Source organism: Acomys minous (assembly GCF_964271855.1).
Source record: "Acomys minous genome assembly, chromosome: 9".
NCBI classification, from domain to species: Eukaryota; Metazoa; Chordata; class Mammalia; order Rodentia; family Muridae; genus Acomys; species Acomys minous.
In genome coordinates this window covers 114,548,797-114,563,116 of record NC_140490.1, presented here as the reverse complement: position 1 = coordinate 114,563,116, position 14,320 = coordinate 114,548,797, and the positions used below count along the sequence as shown (strand labels likewise).

At 36.5% G+C, this 14,320-nt stretch overlaps 1 protein-coding gene across 2 annotated transcripts in view; it reads left to right on the top strand.

Moving 5' to 3' along the window:
* The window catches only part of TRHDE (thyrotropin releasing hormone degrading enzyme), a 371,512-nt gene that overhangs the window by 269,381 nt on the left and 87,811 nt on the right, over window positions 1-14,320 (top strand). For both annotated transcript variants that reach the window (XM_084795149.1, XM_084795148.1), the window contains exons 8-10: window positions 5,199-5,264; window positions 6,196-6,383; window positions 11,035-11,123. In XM_084795149.1, the coding sequence (XP_084651275.1) occupies window positions 5,199-5,264; window positions 6,196-6,383; window positions 11,035-11,123 (343 nt within the window). The remainder of the gene's footprint in view (window positions 1-5,198; window positions 5,265-6,195; window positions 6,384-11,034; window positions 11,124-14,320) is intronic.

The window sequence follows — 14,320 nt, the reverse complement described above, 5'->3', positions numbered from 1 at the left end:
AGCCTCCTTGTCAGATCATCTGATAAAACAGTGCTTGAATTCCCCTGGTGCTCTGGGGTCTGATCTTAGTGTAGGGTGTGGGCATTCTGCCTCTTGGCATCACTGAGGCCCAAACCCGAGTGTCTCTCATGATCACAGAAATGTACAAAAGTGTACATGGTCTATGCAGAGCTAGGCCCCCGTACTTTCCTATGAGCTACATTCTGCTTTCTTTTAAGTCCTCACCCTCACTGGGATCCATTTGCCAAAGCATAATTTCACTGTCTATGGAAGCAAATGACCCTACTTTAAGCTGGATTAACGGGCTTTTTCTGAGGCACATAATGTAGTTTTGATCCTGCTTCAGGATTTGAGTGGGAAAACATCACGACTTCTTCTGAGTCCCGAGAAGGGATGCTGCCTCCCTCTCAGTACAAGTTCTGTCTGAAGTGGTACTTGGGCTTGTTACTGCCAAGGTGGTGAAGCTAAGACTTGAATAAAAGCAACAGGGCTCAGCTCTGTGCTATCTCTAACAGAAAAGAATAAGCTTTGCTGTTTTAAAAGTCATTGTGCTTTGAGCAGTTTTGCTTGTCTCTCAACACAGAGAAAATGCCCACAGAGATTGTATTAGATCATTATCTACATCCCCAGTAATAAGTCATTCACATGGCTAATTTTCCATCCAACTATGCTAAAGGACTTATTAAGAGGAGAACAAGTATTCTGTAATTATTTCCATGTCTTAGATGATAAGAAGACTGCTTTACTTCCCAAGCTCACTTTTTCCCTTGTTACTTTTGTCTAATTGCATTTCATACATGAAATGTCATGAAACATGTCACGTGTTAACAGAAGAAAGTAAAACGTTGTCTCTGATGCAGTAGTTCAAGCTTTTGATGGCAGTAAATGTAAGTTGTATATTTGACAAGTATACACTGAAATAATGAGGTAGGTCCTAATACTCCCTAAAGAGGACACCTTGCATAGGCTTAATAGACACAGACCTAAAATCACAAGTTAATAACTGCATTATCAGTTATTAACAGAATCGTGCTGTACATCGAGTAATGTATCATAGGCACATATTTAGTAAATTGTGCATAGCAGGCTCTGCACAGCAATGTTGGTTAGACAGTAGTAAACTAAGATCCCACATTCCTTAGTTCCTTGCTGTTTACATAGAAAACGTGGGCAGCATACAGCACAGAAGCAATTGAAACATGGTTTGGAAAAATGTTCATATGTAGTATGATGAAATAACCTAAGGAAGACAGTTTAGAATAAAGAAAGGCATTGAGTGGGCAGTGAAGAATTCCTGGGAGAAATTTATCAAAAGTTAGTCCTGGAGGATAAAGTGAATTTAAGTGGACAGCAGACAATAATATATAGAAAACTGCATAAGCAAAGAGTAAGAAGAGATGTGTCAGGCATATTTTTAAAAAATCAGTTTAACTTGGGGGCGGGGCAGTAGAACAAGTGGGAAACAGATGATGTTGAAGAAGTGTATGTTTGAGCCACATGATGGAGTTTTGATATTTGGAGCATTCCAATGGTTCATATGAGAAACTGATTAAAAGTAGTCTGGTTTCTTGGTAGAGATTATAATGGAAAGAGATGGCTCAGGGACAATGGTGCTTGGTTTCTTCCAAGCAACATTCATGACAGTGATAATCAAAGAAGTGAGGTGGAGTGAGAAGATCTTGGGGAAATATTTCTACTACAAACCATCATTTGAATAGCGGGAAAAAGAGACCTCATGATGACTTTGAGGTTGTAGGAGGCTGCAAGATGGAGCTGGGGCAGCAGGAGAAAGAGCTCAGTTTTCAATGTGACCCTCACTGTGGTTGCAGCCAAATCCAAGAACCACCCCATGGCAGAGAGCCAGTCCCTGATGCCATTAATGATACTCTTCTGTGCTTGCAGACAGGATCCTAGCAGAGTTTTCCTCTGAGAGGCTCCCCCAGCATCAGTTCAAAGCAGGTGCTGAGATTTACGGCCAACCTTTGTACAAAACACGGGGAGTCTAGTGGAAAAGTGGATAAAAGCACTTTCCTTTCTTTTAACTTGTTTTGCAACCTATAGCCTGAAGTTGTTTAAAAGATTATAAGAGATAACACCTGTAGAATTCTCAGAGTGTATTAGGAATTCTTCACTATTCTAAAAAAAAAAAGTAACTACAGGCAGTATGCTTTTATTATCTTCATCTTATAGACGTGAAAACAGCTAAAACCAGCTTAAATATGGTGGCCTGTCCAAAATTCATCACATACTATTGAGTGTTGTACCTTGGATTTGATTCTAGACTGTTGGATTCCCATTTTTTCTTTAAACCTATATGCTATGATACCTTTCTTCATCAGCAGATCTTTCAAATTATATGCTTATTGATATATGTTTAGTTTTGAATCTATCTTTATCGTGTACCATGGTCCTTCACATAAGCTAATGGTTGTCTTTCCTTGCTATTTCCAATAACTATATTTCTGAAGTCCTAGTATATAATACTTACAATTCTTTTTACATTAACACCAAAACATTTAATGTTATACAATAATGTCAAATCTATTGCTGACTGACTTTTATATACATGAAGCTAAATGAAGATTTCTATTTTAGGTTCATATGTCTGAGCATCACTATATTTCTTGCCTTGAACGTTTAGAAAGAAACTTAAAATTTCACTAATTGCATACAGACATTTGAATGTATCTTGCTAAATAGTAGTTGTACCGTGACTTCTCCAGGGTCGCTTATAGAAATAAGTCCTCCCACACAAATCACACCTAGGTTCTGCAATTGCTCTTAGTAAGCCTCCCCTGGCAACATCTCCTCAGCACCCACTGAGCTGCTTGATGCATACTAAGTACTTTACATATTTTACAAAATGAATGAGTCCAATATTAACCATTACATCAATGTTCTATATTCTTTGGATTTCTTTGTAATTTTGCTAGACAATGACATTCAGACCTAGGGGAGGGGAATAGAGTGAAAGAGGGAGGGAGGGAGGAATGGAAGGATACAAGTGAGGGGGTAAAAATGGAGATGTAATGTGAATAAATTAATTAAAAATGCATCCTAAAAAACAAACAAAAACCACAACAAACAGACAAATAAATCTGAGCTAAAGGAAAAAAAAAGATTGTGCTGTGGATGAGAAATAATAAAATACAAAGGAGCATTTGCAGTCCACATGTGGAGGCTGTCATATGCAGACAAATGTACCTGTGACAACCTTGTGTGAAGGGGCCCACGAAGAATGCTGTCATCACTGATGCACCAAAGCTGGGGTTACCAATTAACCCTGACAATTGACATTTCAACCTACTTGAAATGTAACTTCATTATGACCTGGAGGGGAACCAAGAACTCTGTCTGATGATCAATAGAGCAAGATCAACTTATAGCATAAATAGTAGGGATTTTAATGTCCTATTAGGTGAAAAATTAATTTATCAGACCACATATCATTCTTTGTTTCTCCTTTTCAGTGTTCTAGAAGCATGATCCACAAGCAGAATCAAATCTGAGTGATTTTAAGTTAACATGCTAAGTTATATCTTTCAAAATGATAGTTTCTTTTTTGTTTCCTTTTTTGCCTTTGAGAATTTCCTACATGAGTGCATAGCACTTCTACTATTTCCCTCAATCTCCTCCCGACTCTCTCTTGGATTCATGGACTTATTCTGAAAAAAAAAAAAAACCTTTATCTTGATCATAAATAAGAATAAGAATAAGAATAATAGAAAGAATAATAACAATAGTAATAGTAATGATCCTTGAGCTTAATATCCTTGAGTGTCCATTTAGTGTTGTTCATATATACATAAATTTAATGTTGACCACGTGGGATCAGACAGTTTACCGGTGGGGCTTCTCCCTGGATAAAATTGATTCTCCTTCTGTCAGTAGCCACTGACTGCCTATATTTCTTCATGAAATGGTGTAGTTAATGATGCATCTTTCCCAAATTTATTCATTTAAATGCTGAAAGAAATAATTAGAAGGTGCCCTGCCACCTCCCTTTGAAAAACATATTTCCTACGTTTATATAGAACAAACCTCCTGAAGCTCAGTTAAAGCTGAATGGAAATTCATATAGGTCATGAGGAGTTGTATGTATGCTTTAGTTTTAGTAAAGTTACTTGTAACACTTAATGACGAAGTTGAATGTGTGGTTGCTACGTTGGGCATCACCTTTCAGGGCATATGATTACCTGGGAACTCTCATTTCCTCTGCTGTAAACTGCCAACAAAAGCTGAGTTCTACAATTTGTATTTAAAACCTGTCACAGGTTCTATAATTTGTATTTAAAATGGGCTCCCCTGATGTTAATGATCCTCAAAGTGCCCTGTTCCACATAAAGAATGGAAAAGTCAACTACTTTTTTCAGTTCAAGAACTTTGATATACATGTTAGAAATAGTGTCTTCTTCCATACATGTTAGGAAAATGGTATTTTGAATGGAAGAATTTCTTCAATTTTTAATATAAATCAGTCTTCTGTTCATTTTCCTCTTTGAGGTCAGAAAATCGAAACCCTGATGCTACTTATCTTGATAGCTGTCCCCTGGATAATGAGACTCAGCACACTTCCTAGACGAGAGTAAGGTGTGACTCAGACTGTGTAGGTTTAACCACTGACGGAGCATAATGAGAGATGGGAAATCCTACGCCTGAAGGTGTGAACCAGACTTAGGAGTGCTTCTCCTATTGACAGTAATGTGAGCCTCAATCTGCACTCTTTCCTCTGCATAGAGCAACCATAGCGAGACTGGAGAGTAGACAGCTCCCCTCATCATCAGCACATATCCCCTAAAGAAGCTTTATGTTTCCATGAAATAATGTTTCTCTTTGAACAATTGAAAGGGGCGATGAGAATGTTCTACATATTTCATGACAGAGGTCATTTTCTCAAAACGAGCTGTGCCTGGCCTGCTCAGTTAGAGTATATCCTTGACCTTGGGGATCCATAAGATGTGATTATAGCTGTGGAAATCCTTGTTAAGAAATTAGTACTGTTGGGTGACTTAGGAAATATGCTACAGTTAAACCTCTTGAGAATATTTTTAAATGAGATTCTAAATCTTTTTGCATGTCTTCCTCTTTGCCTTAATGCAATTCCACACATGGAAATGGTTAATTGAATCGAGAAATAAATGTGTTTACTGGTAATTGCTTAACCTTTGAATGGTAATTACAATTTTATATTCTTATAGGATTATTTAACCATTCATAAGTATGGCAATGCAGCCAGAAATGATCTCTGGAATACATTATCAGAGGTAAGGCAGAGGAAGCTGAAATGTCAAAGTATAGTCTTGAACAACTGAATTTCATTAATAAAATACTTGCTTTTATTGAAATTGACAGTTTGTATTTACTTTGTCTAATTCCTCTTCCTTTATTTTATTTTAGTGTTTTATATACTATAAAAAGATAAGATTTAAAATTATTTCACATATGTTGGTTAAAAATACATTGTCTGCTTTCAAAAAGGGCATTGTTTTTACTTAATTGATAATTTTATAAATGTCTATGATCTATTTTGATTATCAAATATACCTCCAACCTCTCCCCTCAAATGCTTCCCCTGTTCATCACATCATGAACTCATTCCAATTTCATGTGTTCTTTTCAAAAATCTCCCTGAGTCCACTTACTGCTGCCAGTATGTGACGTGGTGTAGGGCCATCTGTCTGATGTCGATGAGCATGATTACCCCCTCAGGAATATGTACTCCTTCTCCCACTACTCATCAATAGCCCATAGCTCCTCAGCTAAGGGTGGAACATTGTCTATTGGGATCTACACAGGCTTTGTACTTGAAGCAAGACAATACTTTTGAGTGATATGTCAATTGAGTCCTCATGATCCAGCTTAAAACCAGAAATATAGAAGATTTAAGACTTTTTTTTTTTACTACATCATAACCTATCAGGGTTACAAAATGTTGCTAGAAGTACGTGTAACAATAACTTACATTTTATATTCTGCTTTGTAAAAATCTTGATGTTAATATCACAAACGTATAGGGGACATAACATAAGAAGCTCAAGGAAAAAGATTAGTTTGACTAGCAGGTAATGTTAGCTTCACTGATTTAATTTTTTTCGTACTAAGGTAAATTGTAATGATAAAAACGAGAACAGATTGATGTTAACTATGCTGACAAAAAGCGTAAACAGATTCATTTATACAATTTTTGTTGGAAAGGCTTTAAAAAGGAACGGAAAATACGTGAACATCCAAGAAGTAATGGATCAGTGGACACTCCAGATGGGTTACCCTGTTATCACCATCCTCGGGAACATGACGGCAGGCGATAGAATACTGATCACCCAACAGCACTTCATTTATGACATCGGTGCTAAAACCAAGGCACTTCAACTTCAGAACAGCAGGTACCACACACACGGTGGTTTCTGTACTTCAGTTTGAATGTTAATAGGTTAAATTGTTGAGAAGTGCTTTACTTTTAAGAGTTTTGGGACAAATTTAATTTATTGGTGAAACATTCTGAAAATGTAAGTGAAATATTGTTTTAATCTGTGTAGTATGCCGTTTCATTGTGATTCCTCTCTTGTTGCTATTTTCCTCAAGCTTTGTAATTAATTAATTAATCAATCAATAATTTTATGTATATGGTGTTTTGCCTGTGTTTTTTCTTTTTTGCCTGTATGTTTTTCTGCGTACCATATGAGTGCCTCTTGTCCAGTGAGGCCAGACTATCATTGGATCCCCTCGAACTGGAGTTACAGTTTGTTGGGTTCCATGTGGGTGCTGGAATCACAGCTGGACCCCTGGAAGAGCAGCCAGTGCTCTGACCCTCTGAGCCTTTGCTGAATCTCTCCTTCAGATTTTAACTTTCTACATAACGACATTTATTTCAGATGGCAGAACTTTGAGTTAACTCGGTGGCTTTCAAAAGATAAGATTTGTGCCTTCCCTTTTCTATGAATAGTTCTTGAATTAAACTCGATAGTTAGAATGTGTTGCCACGAATTAAGCGGAATTGAACAAATTGCGCTTTATAAGACAAATGAGAACTGAAACTAACAGCCCAGAGAAACTCATTAAACCAAAGTTCTGCACTTAATAATGTATGAGTTAAGGAAACATAATGTAGACCCTAAAATAATCCAACTTAAGTGGGGCCACGTAGGATCAGCATATGTTCTTTTCCTCTCAATTACAGTGTTTAAGCTCACTGGCTAGATATACCACGTAGAGAATTGTTTCTTGTTTGGTTGGATTTTTTTTTTCCCAAAATTAGATCTCACTCTGTAGCCTTGCTGGCCTTGGGCTCACTACGCATCCTAGGCTGGCCTAGAACTCACAGAGATCTTCTTGTCCCAGCCATCACAACTGCCTGGAATCATGATTTATTAGTTTGCCTTTCTTTTGAAACTCTTAATTGATTTTATTTCATGTTTTCTCTTTTGTTTCTTATTTTAAAGGTTGAGCTGAAGAGAATTAAAGATTATTTTCAACGAGTTTCATTTTTTATAAAAAGCTCTAATAAGAGTGGGCTTGGGGGGATACGGGTGTGGAGGAATGCAGAGAGGAGGGAGAGGGTGGGGGAGGAAATTAAGAAAATTAGAGTTTTTAGTTGGGTTAGTCGTGCTTTCTTTTGTTACTTTGGGACTTGAGCTGTCTGGCTCTATCAACAATGAGTCTCCATTGGATGGGGAGCACACATTTTCCTGTGTCACCTCAGAGGCCTTGATACCATTTGGAAGTCAGCTTGGTCCAAGCCTGGATGTACAGAGCCACAGTTGGGAAGCTCACTGGTGCTTTGTGATAGCTATATGTGCAATTCAATTTAGGATAGCAGGGTCAATTTATTTTTTATTCTCTGTATATATATTTATATGTGTACTTGTGCATGCTTGCGTGTGTGAAACTGCTCGTGTGGAGGTTCATCGGCGACCTCGGGTGGGATCTTTCATCTTGTTTGAGGCAGGGGTCTCTTCTTCATCATCACGTATGCTGGGCTATGTGGTCTGGATTCTGCAGTCTTAGCTTTGCCTCCCATGTCTCCATAAAAGCACTTAGGTTATAACCTGTCTGCACTACCACTTTATGTGGGTCCTGGGGATTTGAACTCAGGTCGTCTTGTTCAGTAAACCTATTACCTCCTGAGTTTCCTCTTCAGCAAAATTTCAAGGGCTGACGTTCTTTGCTCCACATATACATCAATACTAGAACCCAACTCTTCCAACTCTCTGGATTCTTGCAACGCTCACCACCCTGCTATAGTCTTGTTGTGGTCACGGAGGGTGTCAGTATTTTTCTACCCATTCTGGTCCCTGCAGCACCAGATCCTCCCTGTTACTCCCTCCCTGTCTGGGTCTAGGATCAGCATTATGAGGCGTCAACCTTGGCCTTGCTAGGAAGTACTTTGCTGTGGCAAAGTTAAAGAGGTATCAGTCTAGGCCTCTGGGAACCGCTGTCTTGACATAGTACCACTGATGCAGAAAAATGTAAAAGGATACATAAGGTATGGCAGGATAAGTTTTGATCAAAACCTACAAGGTACATCATTATAGTAGCTGTGAGACTGGGCTTTTAAAATTAAAGTTATTGTCCAGGCTGTGTAAACTTAAACGACACGAGAGAGCTTTGTGCCTGCTAGAACCACAGAAACACACGGAGCGTATAAACCCCGAGCACTCGCCACATAACATATAAAGGGGATGCGATATTGATCCGGAGCATTGCATTAGTCCCAGGAATGATTTCCTCTTCAAGCAATAATAAAATTTATGTTTTTAAATGCAGTATCCCATTTTATATTTTTGATTTTCCTATTATTTTATATTATTGATCATTTAATTCTCTGTGACATTCTGGTCAAAGATTCAATACCAATTCTCTTTGTCCTTTGAATAGAGCCTTCCTAACTCTAGCACACAGTGTACTCTAGTGTGCTGATGCAACAGAACTTGCTTAGCGATGCCAAAATTTCTAGCAAGTGGTGAATATTTTCTAAGCCGTGTTAATTATTTGTTTTCATTTTTTTTCCTGGAGAATATAACTATAACAAACCCAGAACATTTTAATGGATTTAGTAATTATATTTTTTATACATACATTTTTCATCCTTGTATTATAGCATAGATCCTTATATAACTAAAATTTTCATAAAGTTGGCTGGTATGTGACGCAGAGTTACAGTTGTGCTACCATCTTGTTGCTTAGACAGTTGGGCATCTTTGTGGCATTTAAAACACATTGAATCACTACTTTGCAATGTTGTATAATGTCCCCTCATATGTTGAGTTGCTCCTCAGAGCTCTCATCTATACAGAATCATTAGCACCAACCAAGCCAGGCCTTTCTCTCCTTCCATATTGACGGCAGCACTTTATACTGACCTTTCCTTAACATTGATACTATTTTTTATAAAGAATTCTCTCCTTCCAATTCAAACATGCACACATATTCTACCCTTCTCTAATAATTAGAATTAAACGTTGATTTACTGTAAATTCAAAACTATGATGAGGACAGGAAGTTGCAGAAGCCCGGACATGCTCATTACATAGTCTGTCACCCCAGGCATTCTCTCCTAAAACTTTTCAATACAGTGTTCGCTCCCGCAGATACTGAGTGTGCACAAAATTCCTCATTATACTTCATGTATTTCTATTTTTATAATTGTTGCCGACCACTTTTACCAGAGACACAATGCGAAGTTAAAATAGTTTGTCTATAATTCAGGAAGGAAACAAAGTTCAGTTGATAGAGTTATTGTAAAATCATCTCACATATGTCTGGCTACTCACTTGAGATTAAATTGATATTACTTCTAAGAATCTAAACCTCAATTTTTATCCCATAAAGAAGTAAATAAAACAAAATGCTCCTTTTTAATAGCTGAGACTCATGGCTGACCCTTCCTCTTGGTGGCTTCTTTGACACATCAACTTAGAAATTTTATTTTAGAAAGCATAACATGATGTGTGTCCTAAATTATTATTTATATAGTTCAGAATTTTAGTGAAAACTGATTTCTTGGTCTTACCTTATTCTTTGCTGAGTAACTTTGGCTGTGCCATAGTAATCTCTCTGTAAAATATGTGTGGATTGTGCCCATCAGACGTGTTAGGCAATAAATAAAGACTATGTTAATATGTAAATGTAGGAAACTACTGAATTGTGTATTAGTCTAATCCAGCAAAAAGAATAAAAGAGCTATTTTTAGACTTTAATCAATAAACAGCACAGCTCAGATTTATAGATTTTAGTTGCATTTATTTCTAAAATGCAAATCTTCTTTTGCAGAGTAAGTTGTTTTGTGGAAGTTCTTTAACACTGAATTTAAAACTATTAGACTCAAGGCTCATCAGTGGTATTGGGAGGATAAGTTTGTCTTCTGCATATATCCACTAGGCCTTGATATATTTGCTAATCTATTGATTGATTAATTGATGGGTTGATTATATTGTTCCCAAAAAGAATAATGAAAACTACACAGAAGGTATATAGGCTCTGCTTGCTTGCTTTGTCTTACCATAGCTGATATCACTGTTTTTATTCTTTTTAAAAATTTTTTTTATTATTAATTTATTCTTGTTACATCCAAATGGTTATCCCATCCCTGTATCCTCCCATTCTTCCCTCCCTCCCATTTTCCCCTTATTCCCCTCCCCTATGACTGTTCCCGAGGGGGCTTACCTCCCCCTGTATATGCTCATAAGGTATCAAGTCTCTTCTCCGTAACCTGCTGTCCTTCCTCTGAGTGCCACCAGATCTCCCCCTCCAGGGGACGTGGTCAAATGTGAGGCACCAGAGTACGTGAGAAAGTCATATTCCACTCTCCACTCAAGTGTGGAGACTGTTCTGACCATTGGCTAGATCTGGGTAGGGGTTTAAATTTACCGCTTGTGTTGTCCTTGGCTGGTGCCTTAGTTTGAGCGGGACCCCTGGGTCCAAATTTGCCTATCATAATGTTCTACACAGAAGGTATATAGGCTCTGCTTGCTTGCTTTGTCTTACCATAGCTGGTATCACTGTTTTTATTCTTAAAGCTTTCTTTTGTTTTTCCAGTTACCTGTGGCAGATTCCATTAACCATTGTGGTAGGAAATAGAAGCCATGTGTCTTCAGAAGCAATTATTTGGGTGTCTAACAAATCAGGTAAAATATAAACTCTCTCCCAGGGAACTGTTTGTGTTCAGATAATTGTTTAGGATCTTAATCTCTGTTTTCAGCTGCTACAAAATGTGAATAAAGACAAATTATAAAGAGAAAATGCAGTAACAATAATGACTTCAGCAAAATAAGGTGTAATATCGTTTCTAAATAGCTTAATTTTAGTCCTACATGTAAATATTAAGTATATTTGTTTTTTTACAAAATAAAGAGAAAGCTATTAATAGTTATAGTATTAATCATTTTAGAATGAATGCATTTATAACCTAAAGCATAATTGAAGTATAATTACAAGTGGTTGTACAATAAGAAGGATGCTGAAGCAGAGACCTCGTTTGTAAGCTCACTCTCTTCTTATCTTTTCTTTACCGGGTTGTCCCTATAAAGGATGAGAAAACAAGATTTCTTTTGGTATTAGGTAACTGTGCGGCCTGTTGTGGGGAATTAGGAAAGTCATCAAACACCCTCCTAGGTAGAGTCCGGCCTCAAGGAGCTAAAAGAGATAAGGTTCCATTCTCCTTCTAAATATCTCCAAATAAGATAGTTACTGCACTTCACTGTCAGAAAGATGCCATTTCTTGAATCAAATCTATATCCTTCATGTGAGAGCATGCAACAGGTTCTATATCTGTATTACATTGACTTGAAGGAAAAGATAAGTATCTTTTATGTAACATTTAATTTAGATTTAGATGGTCAAGTGTGCTCATATTTTGACTTTATTCCAATTTCTTATAGGCTAGTAATTGATATTGTTTTGTTATTTTGTAGGAAGCATTTTAAAGTTACAAATATTTTATTTTTGAGTAAGATCAAGTATAAATAAATAAGCATTGAGTTTCTTATAGGTATTTCTTTTGTAAAGGATATATACATATATTATCTATCTATCTATCTATATATCATCTATCTATCTATCTATCTATCTATCTATCTATCTATCTATCTATCTATCAATGACACATTGAAAGGCTTTGATATATTTTGGGTTTTTTCCTTTTTAATAAAATACTTATATTTTATTTATTCTATCCCTTAGAACTGACATTTATACCGTGGTTCTGAGTCAGTACTGCTGTATCTATACATCTTTTTCACTCACAGAGCTGTTTTCCTTATTAGCATACTTTGTAATGGAAGGGTGATCATGAATACTGAGTTGCCACTGCGACTAACATTATCTGACAAAGTGATCCTTAGATACAGAACAAAGTGTCTTTGGAAGGTGGTATGGAAATGGGTAAATAAGAAAAACTTAAAACTACTCATGGTTAAGACACTTTAAACTCTGGTCAGGTGTGGTGGTTGTCTGATTTCTATTGTATACATTACACAGCAGCTCTAGTCATCTTAGTCTCTTAATGACACGAGTATGGAAAATAATCACTGTGCACAGACGTACAATTTTTTTGAAATTAAAAATTCTAGGAGGGCACTATATGCATAGGCTGGGTATGGGTGGGGCATTTCTCCACCCCCAAGACTTTCTGCCTATACAGGACAATGTGTCATTTCCCCTAACCCATAGCAAGTTGTGCTTGATGTATGCATGGCCACCGTGAGACGCTGAGGCTTCCAGAAGATAGATATGACGTCAGTGCGTCTTGACAGTCTTGTAAATGCAGAAACATGTAAGAAAGAAGAGCACTAAGAAAGATCACCTTCTCGTGTGACCTGTTCAGTCTCGTTCTGAGTCTGTCCCACTTGGTTGCTAAGTCTTTCATTCTGATGACTAGCAGCAAAGTAAGAGAGAGTTCAGGGAGGAAAGACAGACTTTTGTGTTCTTTTTTTACATGTTGTTTTGTCTTATTTGGTTCAAACTGTAATCAAGCAGTAACCAACAGAATTATTTTAAAAACATTAAAAGTGCTTTCCTCCTATAACCATAAGCTAAAATAAATCACACATTTAAATACCTTAGCCAATTAGTGTTTTGGAATTTCATTATCAGTAATGTGTATTTCATTTTATAATACTAAGGTAAGTCACTAGTAGGCAGTATGTGTAAATTTGATCTAATTTTTCACATGTTATTGACAATTCATTTTAAAGACACATTGGATGTATAATTAATTCACAAATAAAGTAGAAATCATTATAGTCTAAAAGTTGTGCGTATTCTATTTTTTATATTTTAAAAAGCAGGTTAAAGTGTTTTCTATTACTATGAAAATACAAATAGTTCAAACATTTATGAATATAATAACTTGTCTGCTAACTGGCTATTTCTGAATGGTGAAAGGAAAAAAGCAAATTTACCACCAAACATCAAGGAAGCAAAGATACAACACTGAAGATAACTTGAACCCAAATATTAAAAATGGCATGACATATAGCTTTCCACCAAAGTGATTCAGTTATGATCCGTAAACCTGATATATCAACATTATCAGTTATCCACATCTTACAAATGTGGAGATTAAGTCTTGATGAAGGAATGCTAGATAGTGTGACAATTGTCCAGCCAAGTTTTCTTTTCTTCAACCCCTGGACACACACACACTTATATTTATAATAGGCTGGTATGCGGCTCTCTTAGTTACTCAACACACTCTTTTGGAAACTTGCATTTTGGTGTTTGTGGGCTTCACCAGATACTATTTCAATGGATTTTCACAATAATCCATTGAAAAATATCAATATCTTCTACTATTTCTGGGTTTGTTTTCCTGTGTAAATTGCGTATGCTATCTTAGCTGACTCCCATACCACTTTAATTTTAACTATCATATTCTACAAGTAACATATTGGGTGGAAATGTGTAACTATCATTCATTTCCCACAGTCATTCCCACAGTCACTATAGAATAAACTATGTCGTAAAATACCAACTCTCTACGCCTTGATATAGTCTGATTCTGTGCCATTTTGGATATAAATATCATTTTCCATTATTATTATGAACATTTGAAATACAACTTCCATACTTTTTTGCTACAGAACTCATCAAACACAATACCTCATCAGGCCATCAGAAAAGAGCTTTTAAAGTTCATTGCCTGCTATTAGTTAATTTGCAGAACATTTTGGGAACGTAATTAACTAATACTGCAAAGACCTTTTAAAATCTGTTACAAAATCTTTCTGGGAATTGTTTCCCAAAGACCTCATTTATAAGAAAACCATACAAATATTCATGAATAATAATAACTTCATGTTTTAGATATGTTTAATAATATAAT